The 24671-nt window shown below is 43.7% G+C and overlaps 1 protein-coding gene across 1 annotated transcript in view; it reads left to right on the top strand.

The window, feature by feature from the left end:
- SACM1L (SAC1 like phosphatidylinositide phosphatase) overlaps positions 1-24671 on the top strand; it is a 140222-nt gene that overhangs the window by 14460 nt on the left and 101091 nt on the right. The window contains exons 2-3 of the mRNA XM_030204311.1: positions 14818-14915; positions 15562-15636. Of these exons, the coding sequence (XP_030060171.1) occupies positions 14818-14915; positions 15562-15636 (173 nt within the window). The remainder of the gene's footprint in view (positions 1-14817; positions 14916-15561; positions 15637-24671) is intronic.

The raw sequence follows: 24671 nt of genomic DNA on the forward strand, positions 1-24671 counted from the left end.
CAATTTTTTTTTTATTTTTTACCTAAGATGGTAGCCTGATTCAAAGAAGGGTAAGGGTCTCTGTTTGCTTGATGTGTATCAGTTTTCTCATATACTTGGAGGTTGCAAATGTTTTGTTCTGTTCAGTGATAGCTGGAAGGGGAGGTGGCTTCAGTCATCCTTGGCCAACTGGATCAAAGAAGGGATTCTGTTTCAGCATATGTGCTAAGGGCTCTTGGATGGCATTATAGTGCATTCTACTACATCTCAGGTATGTAGTCCACAAACCAGTCTGCTTTCTTCTTCGTAGCTCTGTTTTGGGATTCTTTCTCCTGCTCTGTGTGTAAGTGTCCAGTTACACTAGGTTTAAACTGGCCTTAGCTGAAAGTAATATGGGCAATAGAACAGGGAATCCTTTTTGGAGGCCAAAAAGAATGGAGCTAGTATTTAATCTTGATCTGTTTATGTTCTCAATTTAAATAAATAAAAATTTCACACACACCCCTTTCCATTATATATCTTTAACTTCTTTTTAATTAGGCTTGCGTTTCTGAAGTAGGCAATGAAAACTGTAAGGCTGTTTCTTGATATATATATATTTTTTAATTTGTGTTTTTGTATTTCTTTTCATTACTTTTTATTTTTTAATTTTTTAAAGAATACATTTACCTTTAAATCACACGATTAAAATTAAGTTAATTTTTTTTTTATTGTGATTAAGAAATAACATAAGTGAAATGCAACCCTAATTTTAATCTTATTTTATACACTTTAATTATTGTAAACAGGCTTGCTATATTCCTATAGAAGGCAGTTTAGAAACCATAAAAAGAATTAAACCTATAAAAATCCAGAGCCTTCATCTTTTTGAGATGAAAGCATTGATGTAACAAGCTTGAGGAGGCCAATAACATTGAAGCTTACTTGCATTGGCTCTACTATTTCAGCAGTTGTGAGTTGGCACAAGTAGTCGTCATATACAAAACATGCAGCATTGTGCCCCTGGTGCTGACAGCTAGTCAGAGGGATGATACATCAAAGGACGTGGTGGCCCTGAAGCAAAGGGGAGACATTTTTCCCTTGATTAAGCATATTAAAAAATGCCCTCTCGCAAGAAACATGTCCCATTGATACCTGATGATCTTTGGGTATTTGTCCCCTAATTGGAATTTATATGGCCGACAGTAGAGGAGTGTGGTAGCCTTGTTAGTCCACTCTTAAGGTTATCAATAGAAATCAAACAAAATAAAACATGGAAAAGAAAATAAGATGATACCTTTTTTATTGGACATAACTTAATACATGTCTTGATTAGCTTTCGAAGGTTGCCCTTATTCGTCAGATCGGAAATAAGCAAATGTGCTAGCTGACAGTGTATATAAGTGAAAACATTCAAGCATTACTATGACAGTCTGACAGGGTGGGAGGATGGGGGTGGGTAGGAGGTGTGCATGGGGACATCAAAGCATATCATTGATATTCTAACAGGATGGGTGTGGATAGGTGAGGGGAGGGTGATCAACAGAGACATACAGCTTTATGGTTTACTAGTAAAAAAAGCCCCGTTTCTGATGCAAATGAAACGGGGGCTAGCAATGTTTTCTTCTGTGTGCATGTGGGAGTGTGTGTGTCCCTGCCCTCTGGCTCTCTCCCCTCCCCCCTCTGAGTCCTTCACTGTTACAGAGCCAGCGATTTGATTTCGTGCTCTGCTGTTTTCCTTCACTGACTGTGGTACAGAAAGGGCGGGGCAGACACTCATAGGGAAACCGGATATCTCGCCCCCTTCACACTTCCGGCTGGAGGCTTCATAGAACGTTGGTGTTGCCTTTTATATAGAGAGATAATGGGCTAGGAACCCCAGATCCTTGTTAAGTCCTCTCTGTTGGGTGTTAAAATATTCAATCATTCTGACTTCAAAGGTCTTGCGTTCTTGTATGGTTTTAAAGTTACCTTTCAGGATTCTCACTGTGAAGTCACTGGTACAGTGTCCTGGTTCTGTAAAATGCTGACCAACAGAGGTGGGAGCCCTACTGGCACCAGTATTGTTCATGTGATGTCTATGTAAATTGAATCTTGTCTTAAGCATCTGGCCTGTTTCTCCAATATAGCATCCTTCGTTACATTTTTTACACTGAATGATATATATCACATTGGAAGATGAGCAAGTGAAAGATTCCTTTATGTTGAATATCTTTCCTTTGTGGATGACTGTGGGGTCCTGTGAAATGTTTTGGCATAGTTTGCAACTGGATAAATTACAGGGAAGTGTGCCCTTCTGTTCCTTTTCAGTCTGTGATGGAAGTTTACTTCTGATTAGCTTATGTTTTAAGTTGGGTGGCTGTCGGAAGGCCAGTACTGGTGGGGATGGGAATATCTCTTTCAGTAATTCATCCTCCTGGAGTATAGGTTGTAGATCTCTTATGATTTTCCTCAGTTTTTCCAGCTCTGGATTGTATGTCACTACAAGGGGGATTCTGTCTGTGGATTTTTTCTCCTTGTACTGTAGCAGATTCTCCCTGGGTGTTTTGAGGGAGGAGGCAATATTCTTGGAGATTATTTTGGGGTTGTAGCCTTTCTGTTTGAAGGATGCAGTCAGGCTTTTAAGGTGTCTGTCTCTGTCCCCTGGGTCAGAGCAGATATGGTGGTATCTTGTGGCTTGGCTGTAAATGATGGATCTTTTTGTATGTGAAGGATGGAAGCTGGAGTTGTGGAGGTAGCTGCATCTGTCTGTGGGTTTCTTGTATATGGATGTTTGTATACAGCCATCACTGATTGAGACCGTGGTGTCCAAAAAATTGACTTTTTCTGGGGAGTAGTAAATTTTGAATCTGATTGTAGGATGCATGCATACCTCCTACCCACCCCCATCCTCCCACACCTTGGAGACACTTGGATACACATCTGAGGCATGTGAAAATCAGAGCCCAAAGAAACCAGGGAATACTGATCACACCTTTACAGATGCAAACCAAATGGGGATAATAAACCTCTGGAACCATCAATTATCACAGCATGAGGTCCCTGTGCTCTCCAAAGGGCTCTCATTCTGCCCATCCAGTAAACTAGATGAAATCCAACTATATTCAGACCTAGAAGAATTCTTTAGAAAAATGCGCCTTAAAACACATTTCTATAATAAAGGGACACCAAACAGACCGGAATACAGTCTTAAACAAAAGAACACTTATTTCACCCCACAGGAGGGACAAAACTACAAGCTGGATAATTACATAGAAAGTTTCAGACATGGGGTGAAATCCCAACTTTCCAACAAACAGAAGAGAATCCTGTACAATCTTACCCCACCAGAAAGAGCAGCCATAAGAACCCTACAAACTAACGAACGCATTATCATCAAACCCGCAGACAAAGGAGGCGCAGTGGTAATTATGGACATACAAAAATACATTGAAGAGGGGCACAGACAGCTCTCAGACAATAAATACTACAGGAAACTGAGGACCCCACACAGGATTACACAAAACAGCTGAAAGACCTTATCAAAACATTTCCTACACAAGCGCAACCTCACCTGAAGAAACTCATACCAAACCAGCCTTCTGTGGGCACATTCTACATGCTACCCAAGATCCACAAACCGGGAAACCCTGGCAGACCAATCATATCAGGTATTGGCACACTCATGGAAGAAATATCTGGATTCATAGAGGGAATTCTGAAACCTCTCGTACACAAAACTAACAGCTTCATACAGGACACCACAGACTGTCATAGTAATGCTTGAATGTTTTCACTTATATACACTGTCAGCTAGCACATTTGCTTATTTCCGATCTGACGAAGAAGGGCAACTTTCGAAAGCTAATCAAGAAATGTATTAAGTTATGTCCAATAAAAAAGGTATCATCTTATTTTCTTTTCCATGTTTTATTTTGTTTGATTTCTATTGATATGGCCGACATAGACTACATAGAAGTGGATTTTAAATACACCATATATATCCAATTATTAGATCTCTTAAAGTTCTCCTTTGCTTGATGTCTATAGCATGATGTTGCCTCAAATGGTAAGCAACCTGAGAAGAAGGTCTTAGAGCTGTAGTTGGTGCAGCAGATGCAGCTGTCCTTCCCATTTACCCACCCTGCTGTCATTGGCTAGAGTGCATTTTGTATTTAGCATTATTAGGTCAGGGTTGGGAGGATGCTGGCTTTATTTTTTTAAATTCTTTTCAGCTGAGTGGGGCTCTTGAGGGTCATTGCATGTGGAGAAAGATGTCTCTAGAGCAGGGGTTCTCAGCGCAGTTCCCAGGACACACCAGTCAGGTTCTTTAGATACCCACAATGAATATGCGTGAGAGAGAGAGAGAGAGAGAGCTCTATCTTCATTGTATGCAAATTTCTCTCATGCATATTCATTGTGGGTATCCAAAAAAACCTGACTGAGAACTGCTGCACTAGACGCAGTATGTAAGTTAGCTTTGGACTACTGCCACCATTTGCTGATTAAATCTCATGTTCATTCATTGCCAATGCTCGACAGCCTTTCACCTGTTTGCAATCCTTGAGTACTGAAGTCCATATTAGATCACCAAGGATCCTTGAAAATGAGTAAGTTTGTTCTCCATGGGTAGTTTAGTGAAGTGGGGTTTAGTGGATAGAATCCTAGAACAAGCCTTGACATATGTTCTTTTTGGCTGAGTCAATCCAAAGAAGAACCAGTCCACTCCACAGGTAAACTAACAGAGTACAAAGGGTGGGAATGACCACAAAGCAAATGGCCCAGGAATGGTGGGCGCATTTTGGCGAGGCATGTTTGATTTGGACTCCGAGAACTTTGTGTTTTTTCCAGAGCTGTCTGTTACTGGTATTAGGCATTATTTGATGTTTTACTTATCAGAGGACCCCTGAAGAAGACTAAATGGCTAAAACACAGCCTGTGTTGGATCCATTATATTTGCCTGTTCTGCACCTGTTGTCCACCGTTTTGAATAAAGGCTCTGGCTTACCATCCTGGTTCCCACCCTTTGTACTCTCTTTGGATCCAAGAAATGTTTTCCTTCCTCACTGTTTCCACCAAAATTGAAAGTGATAGAGAATAACATTGGATTCCCCCTCTGAGGCATACTACAACTCTCTTTTATGGCCCAGTTTACTAAGGCTATTGTTTTTCTATTTTGTGCCTAAGGAGTAGAAAAATTAGTATATTATGATATAATATTACACAAATGAATTTAATATGTATTGGGAAATGTGCATAACTTCATTCACTACATAATAAACAGGGATAAAATGCACTTAAAGGGTTAGGCTCTCAAGTTGCAGAGCAGCTTTATTTAAAGATAATTACAGGCTCAGCCTTCATTATAGTACTTGATTATATATATATATAGTTTTCTTCTGGGTTCTTATGCAAGTAGGGTATGCTTCAAGATTAATAATTCAAGAACTAAATCAATATTACTCTGGGCCCATGAGACTTCACTGTGATTGGCAAGTGTGGCCAGACTCTGGGTCCAAATGTCCTCTTTTTTTTCTCTCTCTGATGCTGGTCAGCATGCTGTATTTCTCTGAAGTTTCGGGAGATGTTTCTGAATTCCCCTTGTACAGGAGAAGTCAAGGTTTAACAAACCCCAAGTGCCAGGTTGCCAAAAATAATCAGACCTGGTGCCTTAGTTTTGACGCCCATGGGTAAGTGTCGTTTTGGGGCTGTGGAAAAAATGCAACATTCCGCTCCCCCCAACACCACTATGATATTTCTGCACATGCACCCGTGTACCCTCCCACCCAGTTCCAGGCCCAGAGCTGAGGGTGGCTGCATGTGGTGCCACAACCTTCTCTTCTGCCACCAGTGTTAAATGTAAAATTTGAACTGTGCAGAGGAGGAGATGTGGCCTGATGTGCAGCCACTCTTCTACTGTGATCAGCGCTGGGTGAGTGGGGGTAGAGAGAGCAGGGTATCTTTGTTCCATGAGGTGGGGTAGCTGCCAGAATGGGTTTAGACACCTGGGAGCGGGTGGGAATCTGTGTGCAGAGACAAGACTGACTGCTTGAGGCAGGCTAAGGCTGCAGCTTGAGGGACGGTGGTGGGTGGGTGCACCACCTCACCCATTTAGCGCCTCCCCTATTTCTACAGAAACCACATCCTAAACTCCTCTCTGCCAGATAGGTTGTGGGTGGGTGAGCAGTGGGCAGTGCTGTAGACTCTTATCCACACCTTCCCTGTTACTATAAATAAGCAGTTTTGCTGTAAGTCACCTTGAGCATATTGTGCATAAATAAAAATTCCAGTTGATGATCTATAAGTTTGGCTACTATAGAAATGACAAAGATTAACCGATTTCTAATTTTATTTTATTTCTCAGTAGTTTTAAAACTGTTTTTTTTTTTCATGTTTAAGAATCTTTACTATAGTTGAGGTTTCTTTTAAGGACTGAGAGTAGCAGCTAGATCAAGTTCTTCCTTTGCGTAAGAAAGGTCCATGCTGGTGTGCCAGCTCTTGGTGATGTGAGTGCTGAGACTTTGAGAGCCCATCTTTGCTCTATGGCTGGCTGTCGGCGTTGATCCAGGTAACGGTATAGTGCTGTGTACATGGATGGTACTTCACAGATGGTTCTTCAGCTTGTGAAATGGTCCACTTTGGGGATTGGGCCCATAGTAGCAGAGTGCACCCTAGGAGAAATGCAGGAGGTAGTTTTAAGCATTTGCATGTTTTGCAGATGTGACCGTTCTCTGTTCACTGAGTGGAAGGAGTTTGTTCTCTGTTTTAAGACCCCGAAGGCATCACTGCACATTAACTGTCAGTGTGGGAAAGTGTTGCTCTGTGTGTGTGTTGGGTGTCAGGAGGCACTGTTCAACTGCAGTATAGGTTTTAATATTTAAAACTTTTTTTTTTTTTCTTTGGGACACAAGGGAAAGGAGGACCATACTCCATACTAGATCTGGTGTTTTTGAAATAAGCTGCTTATGTGCATATAATTCTGATAGTTTTGCTATGGCTGGGCTTCATTCCAAATTTGATTCTGATTGGCTCCATCTTGAGGGAGGTTAGTTTGCCTGCAGAAAGATTAATCAATCTATTTGTCCAGTTTCCCCCCCCCCCCCCCCCCCCCCCCCATCAGCAAATCTATTGAAAGTAGTAATATCCTCCACTGCATTTCTGAGCAATAAGTAGGTGATCTGAGTTTTGGACAGCCTCAAAGGGACTCCATCATTATTGTCCCCGAGTCACATAGCTCTGTAGTAGAGGCTGCTGGTCAAGGTCTCTTAAAGTTTTCTGCTTTTGAAGAAACAGTTCATCGTGATCTCGTTCTCTGTGTGTATGTGTGAATGTCTGGTTGGAAATGGCTGCTACTTGATTAACTGCTTGTTGCCACTACTTAGAGGTCTTGAGATTGCTGGTTTGGCCAGTACCTGCCATGTGCTTGGCTGTATCATGCGCACCTCCTCTCTCCCACCACTCAATACAGGGCATTGACTGTTTTTTGTTTTTAATAATCTTATACTTAAGGCAAGGAATTTGAGGCTGCAGCCCTATAAAGAATGCAGGATGCCTGTTCCCATAGGTACATCAGTTAACGATGATATCTTAAGTGGCACCAGACATATTACTGCCGTCTTAAGCAAGTATGAAATCAGCAGAACAAACTCCATTAGCACAGCAGTTTTTGTGAAACAAGGATAATCTGTGCAGAATGAAGTATGCTTGAAGCAGCAGTAAGTGGAAGATGATGCCCATGCTTCACATACCACACAAAAAAACAAAACAAAACTCATGTCGGTTAATCAAGCTATGGGTTATTTGTTCTCGTTCTTTCTGTGGTCAGACAGAGCACACAAGAGCAGCAGTAATGTAAAGTGATACATGAAATCATTCACTATGCACTTTTTACATTTAGCTCCCTTGGGTTTCAAGATGCTGTGACGAGGGTTGCAAAATCTTGCATTTGCTATAGAATAGCCTGGTCTGTACAGAATCTTATATTTCTATCTCTTCCTCTGCCTTTATTATTATTATTAGCATTTGTATAGCACTACCAGACGCACGCAGCGCTGAACACCTGATACAAAGAGACAGTCCCTGCTCAATAGAGCTTACAATCTAAAAAATACAGACAAGACAATTAAGGGCAAGGGAAGTACTGGGTGAGAAGGAACAAGGGGAGAGCAATTGATTCATGCTGTATCACCTTCCTGTGCTCCCAGGAGCTGGAATATAGAGTTAAAAGTAATCGGCACTGTGTCTCATGTGGTTCATGCCATAACTAGCATTTGGTGGCCGAGGTGGAAGATGGAACCTTTGGATTCAACATCCTCCTGTTGACCAGCCAGCAGATTTCAGACACAGGTAGGGGAAAGGGGAAGGGTAACTGGGGGATGAATCGTGTGTGTGTATGTGGGGGGGGGGGGGGGGTGTTATATGTGTCAAGTTGCTGCAGACGAGAGGGGAGATTGGCTGGATGCGAGGTAGGATCAAAATACTAGCCCCTCGCCTCCTAATTCCTTCTGACCCTGTCCCACTTGGACTAATAATTGAAAGAAAAGAACAGTGTTATTTTTGGGCAGGGTCTTTCTCCTTTTTCCTCTTGAGATTTGATTCACAGTTCAAAACATATGGAACATCCATAGTACTCTGGGCCAGCTCAAGGAACTGTGGTGCCCTGAGTCAACTTCTGGAAGTACCCTGCCCACATTGTTGCCCCAGTGGAGGAATAGCCTAGTGGTTAGTGCAGCGGACTTTGATCCTGGGGAACTGGGTTCGATTCCCACTGCAGCTCCTTGTGACTGTGGGCAAGTCACTTAACCCTACATTGCCCCAGGTACAAAATAAGTACCTGTATATGTAAACCGCTTTGAATGTAGTTGCAAAATACCACAGAAAGGCGGTATATTAAGTCCCATTTCCCTTCCCTCCCCCCCACAGTCCTGCAAACCTGCTGGCTGCAGCAGTGTAAAAAGAGGCAGCCTCCAGCCAATTCCTGGCTATTCCTCTGTCATGCCCCCCCTCCTCTGATGCAATTTCCTGTGTGCAGTATAGGGGCTAGCCGGAGGCTGCCTCTTTTCACTTTGCTACTGCCAACAGGTTTGAAGGACTGTGAGCAGGGGGAAGGAGAAGGGGGGGCAGGGAGACCAGAGACACCGGGCCCACTTAACCATTGCACCAGGTAAGGTACTGGCAGTCACGTTATTAGCAGGTGATTTGGGCACTATTTATGGCCTGCTGCCTGTGCCCTACCTGGTCCAGTGGTTAAGTGGTTCAAAGTTTCATGGGTCAGAGAAGGACTCTAATAGCAATACTTTGATCACTTTCTCTTACTGCCAAGCCAATCAGCTTGGACAATAACAATTGGCAGTGAAGGGGAGGAGGAAGTTCAAAAATGTGCTCAGTGGCAAACATCTGCTTCAATGACCCAGCTCAGCCTTCAGTTTTCTATTGCAGTTCCATATAATTTATTTAGATTTTGCTCACACCTTTTTCAGTAGTAGCTCAAGGTGAGTTACATTCAGGTACTCTGGATATTTCTCTGTCCCAGGAGGGCTCACAATCTAATTTTGTACCTGAGGCAATGGAGGGTTAAGTGACTTGCCCAAGATCACAAGGAGCAGCAGCGGGATTTGAACCGGCCACCTCTGGATTGCAAGACTGGTGCTCTAACCACTAGGCCGCTCCTCCAAATTTTTGCTACCCTGGCCACAGAATCATGGGAGACGGTGGATGTCCCTGTGTCCTGTCTTTTTGGGGGTATAGAGAGAGATGCTGCTAAGGCGAAGCATGTCCACATATATAAATGGTAGCATTTACATCTGTAGATCCCATACACTTGTATATGGTGGCTTTAGAAAGTCATTATTTAGATATGGAGCTCATGGGGATGCAGTAATCTCAAGGAGGCATGACTTGGACAGGCCAAAAATCTACCTAATTGTGTGGTACCGGGTCAAAAAAGCCCCAAAACAAAAAAAGCCCCTGACAAAATAGTCCAACGTATTAGCCCCCCCCCAACAAAAATGTCCATTTAAATCTGTCCTTTCTGCTATTTTTCATGCATGCGCTGTGTTTTGGTGCCGAACAATACACCACATATAGGGGGTGGGTCGCTGGAGAAGGAAAGTGGAACAGGGTGGATTCTGATGGCTTTTCTTTGTTGAGATACAGCAGAGTTGGCTACTTCCTCTGCTCTTATTTGCCCTTTTTCTTTGAGCCTCTTGTGGGTCTGAGTCGTAACTCTCTGCATCTTAAGGGTGTGGTGGTGCAGGCAGTAGAACAATGTATTGCTTTGTATGCAGTCGAGTTGTAATATATAGCAGAACTGAATGATTTACTTTTTGCTTTTTTGGGCATCTTAGACATGTTTGGGTTGGTGTTGGGATATAAACTGACACTGGCAAAATCCAAGAGTATATCCCTGAGGAGGGGGGATTTATGATTATTGAAGTCCCAATTTAGTGCTTATTGAAGTCCCAATTTAGTGCATCTGTTTTAGTGAAATAATAAGGCGCTGTGCTATCTTGATGTCTTGCTGTTAGTGCAAATGAGTGAACAACTTCAGCTTAACTATCAACCATTGATGAAGAGATTACAGAGAGAATGCTCAGTTCTAGTTGGACCTCAGTTGATTAGGTTGGGTGAATGCAATTCTGATAGTTTGGCTGTGTAGGGTATTATACATCTTTAATAGGCTTCTGGTTTGGGTTCCTGAATCCATTTTTTCCCCTTGCATTGTATAGCCGTTTGATTCAGTTTCATGGGGTGCCAGAAACCTTGGATTTGATTGATGGTGCTTCAGCAACTGAAGTATGTGTGTGGTAGGAGAGGGAGGTCAATCCTGACTTTTGTAGGCTATATTGGGCATTGCTGTTAAATCTGCAAGTGCAGTGGAGTAAGCCAGTAGATTTCAGCATTGGGTGGATATTGAAAAGGGTGCCCTAGTGTCAGCAGTCACCATGAAAACCACTATTCTGGTGGAGAGCAGATCTACCCTTGAGGATTTTCAGGATTGCAGAATTTTGAAGTTGTGGCATTAAGTTTTCAGGCATCCATATGTAGCTCTTAATGCGCCTAGAGCCTGCCTTCAATGGTAACAAGGTAGAAGGAGATCATACAGAGATCTAAGCCCAAGCAGAAGGTAGTCTTGGCTTGCCCGTTTGATTTAATTAGGGCTCTCTCCTGTTTGTTGGTGCTTTCCATCTGTGAGGTGGTTTTTATGGTTGAGGAATTGGTCATCAGATGCAGCATTGAATGATTACCTCACTAAGCTGCCTTTTAAAGGCAAGCTTTTGTTTGGGCATGAGTTGAATCTGGTTAAAGATCTGGGTGAGGCTAAACCCCAGAGGCTTCTGAAGTATAAGCCAAAATCTTTGGCTTACAAGGCCTCTAGCAGACAACAGTTCTGGAATTCCCGGCATTATAAGCTAGAGCTTGCAGCTTATTTTCAGTTAAGTTGATCGCAAGCAAAGCAGCCTTCCTTTCAAGACTCCAGAAGGAGTTCAAATCAGGCAGCTCATCTTTCCCCTTCTTCCCATTCTGCCCAGTGATGGGATCCTGGTTCATTTTTTGACTGTATAGATTGGAGGGCCTGTCAGCTGTCTGCCTTTTTTGAGGAATGGACCAGACCAGACAGTCGATATTGGACGTAGTCAAGAATAGGTTCAAGCTCAAGTTCTGTCCTATTACAGACTTTTTTTTTAAACAGGACATTGATAGTCTGACTGATGAAGAGCAGCTACCACTTGCATCTTCTTGCCATTCCAACCCAGTTTTTGAAAATTATACTTAACTGCTTTATTTTATTGTGTGTTACTTTGATGTAATATTTGGAAAGGCATTTCAGCAAATGTAAATGAAACTAAGTCTGCATAATTGTTTATGGACAGCTAGTTACACCAACTGTTTTTACCACATGCTCTGACAATGGTTTGTAGTGCTTAATTATGTGTTGTGTGGGAAAAATATATTTTCTCTGATAATATATTACTTAGTAATTTCATGATGTGCCCTTAGTCATACTTTTTGTAAGTGTAATCGGCTGAGTTGTGTTTACCTCTGCTTACCTTCACAAAATTACATCAGAGAGGTTTACAGTTCAGGTCAGTGCCAGGAGATAAGTGTCGAACACACCACTAGTTTAAAATGATACATCACATGCAGAAGACGAAAGGGGGATGAGTAGCTGCACAACAGAAATGCCTTATACATGATGTATATTATTTCAGACCAAAAGGAGAATGAAATGATAGTCAAAAGTATTGAAGGAGTGGTGCAGCCAAGTCAAAAACCTGGAACAGCCAGGTTTTAATACAAGATTTAAATCTTGGGAATGAACGCTTATCTCACTGGTAAGGAGCTCATAAAGCAGAGGCTAGATGGGAGTAGTAAATGTGGCGTGAATATTCAAATCTTAGTACCTGAGGGAAAAGAATAGTTTCTAAGTTTTCTTGAGTAGATCTTGGTGACCATGTAGGGATTAAGAACGGAATCCAGGCATCCCTATCTACCTGAGGAGAATGTGCAAAGCATCAGATATCTTACATTGTGATCAACTTATCTCCCCTTAGTTGTCCGGCCTCCATGTTGAAGAGCCCTTAAGTCTTTGGCCTTTACTCATAGGGGAGATATTTATCAACTTACACTGTGGTTGCCCTTCTCTGTTACCTTTCTGATTTGCACTGTATCTCTCTTGAGATGCACACAGTACACAAGGTGTGGTCACGCCATGTGGCAATAGAGGCATTATGATATTCTTGGTTTTATTTTCAATTCATTTCCTAAAGGTTTGCTTGCTTTTATGCACTCAGAGCAGATTTCAACATATTGTCCACAGTGAGGTCTAGATTCCTTCCCTGGGTGATGACTCCTAATGTGGAGTCTAGTGTCAGAACTATAGTTGGGATTATTCTTCCCGATAGACATAACTTTGCTGTTGTCCACATTTAAACATTTTGTTTGCCATCTCCAAGTCTTTCAAGGTCCTCCTGCAGTTTCTTATAATCCACTTGTGATTTAATCATTTTGAATTATTTTGTGTTATCGGCAGGCTTGATCATCTCTGTTTCCAGATCATTTATTTATTTAGTTATTTATTTATAAAACTTTTTACCCCTTTTCTTGGCAAACAAATTGCCATTCAAGATAGTGAACAATACAATGAAATAAAAGTACATAAAATACAAAATCAAAATTTAAAATCTGGGAAACAAGTTTTCAGTACCTTTCTGAAGACCAGATATGATGGTATTTTTTCCTAATCTCAGATGGTAGCCTAGTCTATTCTTCAACAGCCCGTTGTCAGAAAGCCTTCATTCCCCATCTGTTCTATTAAAAAAAACAAAACAAAAAGCCCCTGACCTACTTGGCATTACGAAACAGTTGTGACCCATATAACATAATCTACAATTCAGGACATACTGTTGAATGAAAGAGCAAAGCAATTGTGGAATTTGTGAATGCAAAATCTTAAAAACCACAATTAACATATTAAACAAATAATGCTTCTGTATGAACAACCAATAGTTTTATCAACAGAGGGGATGCTCTTGTGCCCTTCTTACTTTCATCAGAAATTTAGCTACTGTATTCTGTGCTACCTGCAGTCTTCTCAACAGGGGTACAGGGTAGGCCCACATATAAAACATTGCAGTAGTAGCTCATGGGGGAGTTCTGTGAAATTCAGAATTTTGTGCACTCTGCTTTTGCGGCACAGATATTCCCTTTCCAGCCGCCTCTCCTCCCTCCCAGCACACTTACTGCTCCAGCGCAGTAAGGAGGAGCTGCACAGCTGCAGGTTGGGCTGCTTTCCTCCCCTGCCACCTTGATTTCTGGCGGTTCCTTTAAGCCATCCAGCTGACTGGAGGCCCACAAGGCTCAAAGATACAATCTGGTCAGGAACAACAGGGAGCAGGAACAGCCTGATGTGCAGCTCCTCTTGCAATGCTGGAGCAGTAAGGGGGCGGTGGGGGGGGCTGGAAAAAGGTGGATGGGGTGTGCAGGGTTGGAGGTCTGGAGGAAGGTGCATGGGAAAACTTCTGAGAGCGGGGGTGGTATTTTTAATGCCTGGAGGGAGATGCCGTCTCTTATAATGGAGGAATCAAGCCCAAACAAATTTATAAAAGTGTGCAGTTTTTTTTTTGCACAGAATTCTACCAGCAGTAAATAATAAAAGGATGAAACAATAAAAGCCTGTACTACCATCCTAAACTAATTGGCTGGTCACGGTACAGATCCCTGGCATATTCCTCTGTTCACCTTTTTCTCCATTGAACAAACTGACTGTTTAGCCCAACAATCTTTTAACCTGTTCCCCATTCTACAATATGATATTTATTACCTCTTATGAGGGACTTTTAAATCTTGATTTTCAAATATCATTCGCCACTGTATTAGCAGGCTTGCCTCTTTTCCATGTTTGTTCATGCCTTCAAAAATGCAGTAGACTGGCAATGTAGGACTTCCATTGGCTTAATTAATGTTGATTCTTTTTCTGTCCTGTTAAGTCATAACTGTTTATGTTCAGTAACTGTTAGTTTTCTACCACTTTTGCCTGGCACCGACAGACATCAGGTTCACATTTATGTACTTTTTCCTAGATCACTCCTGGAACTTTTAAATTGTTTAGGAGGTACTTCCGATAGATCTTGTAATAAATTTCACCCGAGTTCCTGACACCAATTATAAGGCTGCCTATGTCTAAGGGAAACCACTGGCACAAAGCAAGAGTGGAGTGGAGGAAGACATGGAGCTTTTTGAAGATTTAAATTTGCAGCTGGAACTTTGTTAGGGGAAATTTCTTGGTAACATTGCTCTCAAACCTGACAATGTGTTGATGAAAGCTAAGAGCAGGTTTGCTAAACCCAAGCCTTGACCCTTCAGTGTTCTCTTTCCCAGGCATACGACACCAGAGAAGTTCTACGTAGAAGCATGTGACATTGGTGCCAATGATGTTCTGGCCATTGACAGAGTGTCCACAGAGGTCACCCTCGCAGGTATTTGTACCCCTGGTTTTATAACTCGAAGCAATATTTTAGGGTGCCTTCATCAAGCAGTGCAGCTGCTTTTAAGAGTGGATATTAAAAGGATAGAGAGAGAAATGTTGTTTTGCCCTGTTAGTTACCACTTTCGTGTTGCTGGTCCTGCAATAACAGAAGGTATGGTGGGTTGGGTTTTTTTTTTTTGCCCAGCAGTTTGTTGTGCTACCCAAAAATGGCGTAAAGAATTTCTTAAACCGCCCAAAAATTCAACAGTTGGGCGCTATCTGGTGGTTGAATTTTCCATGTAAATGTGTAGTTAAGTTGTGTGCGGTCAAATATATATATTTTTGACCCTATACAATTCGGCTCTTATTTGGATGCAAAAATTGCCTTACTGCCCTCTGATCAGTTAAGACAAATTACATCAACTCCGTGAATTATGAGGACTCCTGGAACTCCCTCTCATTCTCTAGTTCCTTATGCAAAGAATTTGTAGGTTATTCTTTTGCTATTTCCTGAAAATATTAGTAAAAAAACCTTAGGTTGTGAACCAGCTAGGAATGGAGAAAGCACCTATGTATAGTATGTAAACTGCCTTGGTTGTACTATAGAAAAGTGGTTTATCAAATGCATGACCAAATTCATCACTTTGCCTTTTCAGGTAAGAAAGATGTCCCTCCGTCAGCAGTTACAAGACCAATATATGGCATTCTGGGAACAATGCGACTGGTGGCAGGTAAGGAAAATAAGAGTCAGAAAGATAAATTTTGAGAGTATGAAGAAGGAAGAGAAATACCTGTATACTCATAAGTCAAGAGATTTTGACTTCAAAATCTGATAAACCAGGGTCATCTTATGTATGGGTTATTTTTATCAGTGCCATAGCTCTCTTGCTATTGCTAGTTTCGTGGAAGTATAGTAGACAGTCTGGCTGTGATAAAGTTGTTGAGAGGATTCAGCCAGTACTATATATATCCCTGGTGTGGTAAAAACTCTTTAAGTCGGGGTTAGCTTGTTCAGTGTTCAAATTAAAGATGAGAGGTTGGTGGAAATGTGCGTGAGTGAGACTGGAGAGTGATTAAACATAAAACAGTAGTGATTGTTTAAAATCTGTAATGTGTTAGCTGGTTGAAAGTTTGTGCTGAACATGTACATGGAGAGGAGGGCATGCCTGCAGGAAAGTGTACATGACAGTTATTAGGCAACGGCTAAAAGCCATTTGATTGGCTCAAGCAGTAGGTTCAAAGAGGAAGTTTAGCTTGGACAGTGTGGAAAGAATTGGTGAGTAAATCCTTTTTTTTTGGGGGGGGGGGGGGGTAAAAGAAAACAGGAGTGTGTGCGTGGGTACTGAACAATACTTTTTCCTGAACAAAACATTCTGTTTGGATTTATGAAAATGCGTTTTGCTTTATTGAACTTGCCAAAGTTTTTAGAGTGATTGACTTATTGATGAGCAGTGCTTTTTTTTGTAGAAAAAAAGGTGCCGGTACTCGTTATGGGCGGGATCACCACACATGGCCACACCCACATTAGCCACACCCCTTATACCAGCCATGGCGCATATAAACAGACATCCTTGAAAATATTGTACTAGTATAGGAGAAAAAAATAACTTGGTGTTTTTTCATAATCAATAATTTCTGTAAGCTGTTACAGCTCCAGTATACCCAGTGCAAAATAAGACAGCAGATGTAAATTCTCAAATTGGACATATTCCAAACACTAAAATGAAAATATAATGATTTTTTCTACCTTTGTTGTCTGGTAACTTTGTTTTTCTATCCATATTGGTCCGAGTCTCTGATTCTGCTGCTCTCTATCTGTTCTCTTAACTCTGTTTCCAGGGCTTCCTTTCCATTTATTTCTTTACTTTCCTCCTTTCTTCTTCATTTCTTGCCCTACATCCATAAGTAAAAGCTGTGTCCTCCTCCGTGGAATTGACTGGAGGAGGTATAACGTGGATCCAACTTTTGCCTATTTTCTTCATCCAAGTGCAGTTTTTCTCCTCTCTTCCCTTTCCCTCATCTCCATCCATGTGCATCTTCTTCTTTTTTCTTTCCTCCCCTCCACCCATGTCCAGTACTTCTCCTCTCTCCTCCCCTCCATCCATGTCCAACATTTCTCCTCTCTCTTCCCTCCCCTCTCTTCCTTCCCCTGTATCCATATAAAGCAATAATTCTCTCTCCCCTCACCTCCATCCAAGACCAGCATTTCTCCTCTCTCCCCGCCAACCCCTCCATCCATCCATCCATGTCCAGCGAATCTCTCTTCCGTGCCCTCCCATTCGTGTCCAGCGATTCTCCTCTCCTCTCATCCATGTCCAGCGATTCTCCTCTCCCCTCTCCTCTCATCCATGTCCAGCGATTCTCCTCTCCCCTGTCCTCTCATCCGTGTCCAGCGATTCTCCTCTCCCCTGCCATCCATGTCCAGAGAATCTCTCTCCCCTGCCCTCCTCTCCCCATCCATGTCCAGAGAATCTCCCCTGCCCTCCTCTCCCCACCCCTCTATGTCCAGTATGTCTCCTCGCCCTCCTCCTCCTCCTCCTACTACTACTACTACTACTACTACTACTTAACATTTCTAGAGTGCTACTAGGGTTACGCAGCGCTGTACAATTTAACAAAGAGAGACAGTCCCTGTTCAAAGAGCTTACAATCTAATAGACAAGTGAACGGTCGGTCCGATAGGGGCAGTCTGGATTCACTGAACGGTAAGGGTTAGGAGCCGAATGCAGCATTGAAGAGGTGGGCTTTAAGCAAAGACTTGAAGACGGGCAGGGAGGGGGCTTGGCGTAAGGGTTCAGGAAGGTTGTTCCAAGCATAGGGTGAGGCGAGGCAGAATGAGCGGAGCCTGGAGTTGGCGGTGGTGGAGAAGGGTACTGAGAGGAGGGATTTATCCTGTGAACGGAGGTTACGGGCGGGAACGTAAGGGGAGATGAGGGTAGAAAGATAGTGAGGGGCAGCAGACTGAGTGCATTTGTAGGTAAGAAGGAGAAGCTTGAATTGAATGCGGTATCTGATCGGAAGCCAGTGAAGTGACCTGAGGAGAGGGGTGATATGAGTATATCGGTTCTGGCGGAATATGAGACGTGCAGCAGAGTTCTGAACAGACTGAAGGGGGGATAGATGGCTAAGTGGGAGGCCGGTGAGGAGCAAGTTGCAGTAGTCCAGGCGAGAGGTAATGAGAGCGTGGACGAGAGTTCGGATGGTGTGTTCAGAGAGGAAAGGGCGAATTTTGCTGATGTTAAAGAGGAAGAAGCGACAGGTTTTGGCTATCTGCTGGATATGCGCAGAGAAGGAGAGAGAGGAGTCAAAGATGACTCCGAGGTTGCGGGCATATGAGACTGGGAGGATGAGGGTGTTATCAACTGAGATAGAAAGTGGAGGAAGAGGAGAAGTGGGTTTTGGTGGAAAGACGATAAGCTCGGTCTTGGACATGTTCAGTTTCAGGTGGCGGTTGGACATCCAGGCAGCAATGTCGGATAAGCAGGCCGATACCTTTGCCTGGGTCTCCACGGTGATGTCTGGTGTGGAGAGATACAGTTGGGTGTCATCAGCATAGAGATGATACTGGAAACCATGAAATGAGATCAGGGAGCCCAGGGAAGAGGTGTAGATTGAGAAGAGAAGGGGTCCAAGGACCGATCCCTGGGGAACACCAACAGATAAGGGGATGGGGGTGGAGGAAGATCCATGAAAGTGAACTTTGAAGGTGCGGTGGGAGAGATAGGAGGAGAACCAGGAGAGGACAGAGCCCTGGAACCCAAATGAGGACAGTGTGGCAAGAAGTAAGTCATGATTGACAGTGTCAAAAGCGGCGGATAGATACAGGAGGATGAGGATGGAGTAGTGGCCTCTGGATTTGGCAAGGAACAGGTCATTACAGACTTTAGAGAGTGCTCCGCCCTCCCCTCTCCAAGTCGCAGCGAACCGGAAGTGAAAGCAGCACAGCAGTGCTCACTGAGGCAGGCAGCACGCAGGCAGGTTCGTGTTCGTCTCCTCTCGTGTTGCTTCCCTCTCAGCGCTTCCCGCCTTAGAGGGCGGGATGCACTGAGAAGGAAGCAACGCAAGAGGAGACGAGCACGAACCTGCCTGCGTGCCTGCCTCTGAGCACTGCTGCGCTGCCTTCACTAACTTCCGGTTCGCTGCGACTTGGAGAGGGGAGAGAGGCGACATGCTGGGAGGGGAGAGACAATTTCTGGACATGGAGGGGAGGGCAGGGGAGAGGAGAATCGCGAATCAAAAGCAGGAACGGAAGGGAGCGGGACCTCAGGAAAAAGGTGCCGGTACGCTGTACCGGTGCGTACCGGCACAAAAAAAGCACTGTTCATGAGGGATAAATATATAATCCTCACATACTGAAATCTGAAGACTTAGCTGTTTCCTTCTGGTTTTCTGTTCGGACCCTGTTGAAATCTGTGAAGCTATAGGCTATTGGGGGGTGGGGGAGGGGTTCATTAAAGGCAAGGGAGATGCTGGAGGGGAAGGAGAGAGGGAGAAATGTGGGACTAGTCTCGACTTATATATGGGTCACAGAAGTTTTGGCCATATTTTTTTGTTCCAAAACTGCCCTCTGCTTATACATGAGATCAACTTGTAGATGTGTGTGTATATACGGTAGCTAAGGGAGAGCTTTAAATGTGCTTGTGCTGCAAAACAGTCTATTTGCAATGAAAAGGGAAATAATGTTGGATAAAATGGGGCAACTGTTGTTGCTGGGAGCTGTGTTCTGACTACTTCTGGTACTGCCATTCTTGGAGTTACAACAAAGCCTTGTGGTCAGGGAGGGAAACAAGCCATATCAATGGAAGGGTGAAAAATGGAAATCCAATATCTGTATTTTTATTTATTTGACATTTATGACATACATCGCATTAGTCCGAGTAGAACTCTGGTTGAGTGTGGCTTGCATAACAATTTGAAAAGCATGAACATGTTCAAAATATATTAACAGAAAGTAAAATACATCATATAATGTTAGACCAGTAAAAACATGAGTTAGGAACAGATGTAATTAAATACTTAGAGGATCTTTTACTAAGCCGCAGTAGAAATTAGCTGGTGGTAAATGCCGAAACGCCTAAGGAATATAATGGGCATCTCGGCATTTACTGCCAGCTGATTTCTACTGCGAGCTAAAAACACTACTGCGGCTTAGGAAAAGACCCCTTTAGTGATTTATGCTAGATAATTGAAATATGGGGTAAAGGGCTACGATTAACTGGGATAGACAGGAGTAGTAGGAGGTGGGATGAGTAAAAATTAATGCCATGAGTTTATATGAGAGGAGTGCTTATTTCCTTAAAGGCTGGACTGGAAGAAGTGAGTTTTCAGTAGACTTTGGAATAACAAATAATCATTGGTGCATTTGATGGTTTTAGGTAAAGAGTTCCAAATTTTAATGCCTTGATATGAAAAGTTAGCAGTATGTATTGTTTTGTAGGTTACTTTCTTACAATTTTTGAATTGTATGATAGGATATTCTCTAGTTACGTGAGGTTGTTCATGTATATTGGGGCCGAACCTTACAAAATATTTTGAATGAAGGTACATAGCTTGAATGATATTCTAGTTTTTATTGGCAAATCGTACAGAAGGGGGTTGCTTTGGCGAATATGAGACGTGCAGCAATGTTTTATGCGGTTTATAATTTTTTGAGGAGATTCCCTTTAAGTCCTACGTAAATAGAGTTGCAGTAATCAAATTTTGTTAGGACTAAGGATTGAACGAGGGTACAGAAGACTGATTTTGTGAAGAATGGTCTTAGTCTCCTCAATTTCCATAATGAATTGAAGACACGTGAGACCACTTTGGAAATTTGGTTATCGGAATTGGTCAGTAATGTGACTCCTAGGATTTTCATAGTTGAGTCAAGGGGATATGTGATGCTCTCAATGGTAAGTGATTTAAGATTTATAGCGTAATGAGGATTTGCTATTCAGTTTTAATTTGAAATTGGTTGCCCAAGATTCCATTAGAGAGATACCTAATCTGATGATATGAGTAATTGAATTTATTTCTTTAGTGAATGGAATATAGATGGTAACATTGTCTGTCTGTATAAATTAATGTTGGGAGACCATTTTTCTCCAGTAAATTGCCTAATGGAATCAACATGATGTTAAATAGGATGGGGGACAATGGAGAGCCCTGGGGCACTCCACAAACGGGGGACCATGCTTAGGAAATTGTACCTGACTGTTTCATTTGTATGATCTAGACCTTAGGAAGCCTGAGAACCATTTTAACACATCTCCACAGATTCTGTACTATTCAATTATGTTTAGGGAAAGGGAAATGGGACTTGATATACCGCCTTTCTGTGGTATTTTGCAACTACATTCAAAGCGGTTTACATATATACAGGTACTTATTATGAGCATGGGGAGTTAGGTGGGCAGAAAGGATACGGGAAAGACTAGCAGGGGTGTATAGAAAAGAAGCAGAGAGAGTGACTAACCCAAGATTTTATTAAATCACATTTCACTGTTTTTAACATTATGATCTTGATTGCTAAACAAACAACCACATTGAAATTTAAGTCTTTACAAGTTAAAAGGCTTGGGGGCTAAAAAATGAAATGGTTAAAAGTAATATAAAAACTGTTCAGAAGAAATTAGCTGAAAACATAATGCATGGAATGACGACATATGGCAGGCAGTTCTGACTGAGGAATGTGTGCTGGTGCACACTATGTGGGTATGCTAAAGATGGGTTTGGATAGCATGTATCCAATCGGCTCCCCAAATGAGGGTGATACGATGGAGTCAAATTTAGTATTAAATTATACCTGATAGTGCATGAGACCCCTTATGGCTCAGTGCCCATCTGGTGATAAGTCATTTGCCAGAGCAGGAGAGGGAACAGAGCATCTCCTGACAACAGCCCTCTGCCACCCTCTCTACCTTGTGCATGGGGCAGGGCACACAGTCCTCTGAATAACTGTAGTCATTCAATGAAATGCCTTGCAGAACAGATAGGTCTAACTGTTTTTTAAAAATTAATAGTGAAGTAATTTGGCGCATTTCTAGAGGAAGAGTGTTCCACATAGTTGGTCCTACTACAAAGAATATACAGGACTGATCTTTCTCCAGATGGACTTGCCAAAATCGGCATCAGATCTCTTGGAGAACAATAACTTTCAAACTTTGCTCAATTGCCAATGCAGCATCATCTAAGGCCTTAAAAACAGTGCTTTTTTTGTGCTGGTACACGCTGGTACGGCATACTGCCACCTTTTTTGTGAGGTCTGGTGGTGTGCTGGAGCCACCTCCTGCCCCCCCCCCCCCTCCTCCAGCCACCCAGTGGTTTCTTCGTGCAGGCAGGAAAGATCCCCAGTCTTTTCTGCCTGCTGCCGGCACTGACTCTCCTGCGGCGCTACTGCATCACTCTTTAAAAATGGCTGCCGAGACTTCTGCTGAAGTCTTGGAGACCGCCCTTGTAAGTCTCGGCGGCGATGCAGTAGCGCCGCGGGAGAGTCGGCAGTGGGCAGGAAAGACTGGGGATTTATTTATTTTATTTGTAGCATTTGTATCCCACATTTTCCCATCTTTCCTGTCTGCCCCGAAGAATCCACTGGGTGGCAGGGGAGAGAGGAGAATTGCTGGATAGGGGGGCTGGAGAGAGGGCAGGGGAGAGAGAAGAATCGCTGGGCAGGGGTGGCTGGGGAGAGAGGACAGTCGCTGGACATGGGTGGATGGAGGGGAGGGCAGGGGGAGAGGAGGGTTGCTGGACATGGGTGGATGCAGGGCGGGAGGAGGCTTGCTGGACATGGGTGGATGGAGGAGAAGGAAGGGAGAGAGAAGAAATGCTGGACATGGATGGAGGGGAGGGAAGAGTGAGGAAGGAGATGAGGGAAAAGGAAGAGAGGAAAAAAAACTGCACATGGAAATGAAGAAGAAAGGAGGAAAGGAAAGAAATGGAAAGGAAGCCCTGGAAACGGAGTTAAGAGGACAGATAGCAGCAGAATCAAATACTGGGCCAGCATGATCAGAAAAACAGTCACCAGACAACAAAGGAGGGGAAGTTGGCAGGAGAGGAGCCAGATGACCCTACCGCGGACCGGATCTTTCATGAGGAGGAGCTGCTGTCCCTCATTACTAGTGCTAGAAGCGCTTAATATCAAGGATGAGGAGACCCAGGCTCCCGCAGTGGCGACAGATCACCTGGAGAAGTGTTGCTTGCCCAAGGTGGATGCCTTTGTTGCTGCATTCATCAAGAAGACTACCCTTCTGGTAGAGGGGGGAATAGCCCTGAAGGGCATGTAGGATCAGAGGCTAAATGTGTCGCTGAAGCTCTCGTTCAAAGTGTCTGCCCTCACCTTGCAAGCTGGTTTTTGTAATGGGTATGCGGCGTGGGCGTGCCTTAGCTGGGCCCAGTTGGGCTGTGAACCCTGAGGAGGACTCTAGGGCGATGATGGCGGCAATCTTTCCTCTCATGGAGTCGGGTCTCACTTACCTGATAGACGCAGTGTACAATCTGGCTGTCGGCTTCCACTTAGCAGACGTCTTTGGCAGTTACGGCCCAACGGTTGTTGTGGCTACCGCACTGCAGCATCTTGCCAAGTTGCCTTTCTGAGGTAAGTTCCTGTTTGGTAAGGACATTGAAAAGTTAGTGAAGGACCTGGGGTATTCTGTACCAGTGCTCGCCGGAGGACATGCCCAAGGTGCCCTTGGTGACAGGTTCAGCTTGCACATGTCTCCAGGAGATGTGGCGGGCTTCTGGGTCTTTGTTCCAGAGGGCCAGGTATCGGTCACAGTCTTCTTTTTGGGCAGACAAGCAAGCTTCAGGTCGCAAGGCATGATCCGTCCCCATGGCCCAGGCTGCCCAGTGATGGGGTGCTGATCCATTCTTCAGGGCTGAGAGTAGGGAGATGGCTGTTCTTAAGCATTTTTGCATGGAAACACTGTGGTTCTTCATGGTGGTGGTGCAGCTAGGGGATTGTCTGGTGGCTCTGGATCTCAAGGAGGCATTTTTGCATATTCCCATTTTGGCATCCTCATTGGTGTTTTCTCCACTTTTACAGTGTTGGGCCATCATTTTCAGTTTTAGGCTATGCTTTTTGGTCTGGCTGCAGCTGCTAGAACCTTCTCCAAGGTGATGGTGGTCATGGCAGTGTATCTGCGGAAAGGGGGGATGATCCCTATCTCGACGACTGGTTGATCAGGGTGGACTCTGAGCAGGAATATCACCACTCAACCTCCCGGGTGACTTTGCAGTTACAGTCCCTGGAGTGGATAATCAGTTTTCCCATGAGCCGCCTGGTCCCCACCCAGACTCTGGAATATCTTTTTTTTGGGGGGGGGGGGGGGGGGGGAGGGGGGTTCAATACAGCTCAGAGCCAAGTTTTCTTCCAGTGTCTGGTCAAGCTACAAGACCAGATTTGGTGTTTGGTACTTTTCCCATGTTCACATTCGTGGGACTCTGTGCAAATGCTGGGGGTTCATGGTAGCGATTCTGAAGTTGGTGCCCTGGGCAAGGGCCGTTGAAGCAGGCGTTAAGCAGGTGGTCGATGTCTTGGACTACATTGTGTGTCTCTGATGGACCCTTCTGGGGAGGAGCAGTATGGGCTGGTGGCTTTCTTCCAGCCTGAAGAAGGGCATGCCGTTGGTGTCTCCTCATTGGATTATGGTGGTGGTGGTGGTGCTGGATGCCAGCTTGACATGCTGAGGAGCTCATTTTCTACATCAGTATGCACAGGGGCTCTAGACCCTGACAGAGGCACAGTAGTCAGTCATATGGAGCTCTGGGCAGTATCATGAGCTCTTCAGGC

Source organism: Microcaecilia unicolor, chromosome 1 (genome assembly GCF_901765095.1).
Source record: "Microcaecilia unicolor chromosome 1, aMicUni1.1, whole genome shotgun sequence".
NCBI lineage: Eukaryota > Metazoa > Chordata > Amphibia > Gymnophiona > Siphonopidae > Microcaecilia > Microcaecilia unicolor.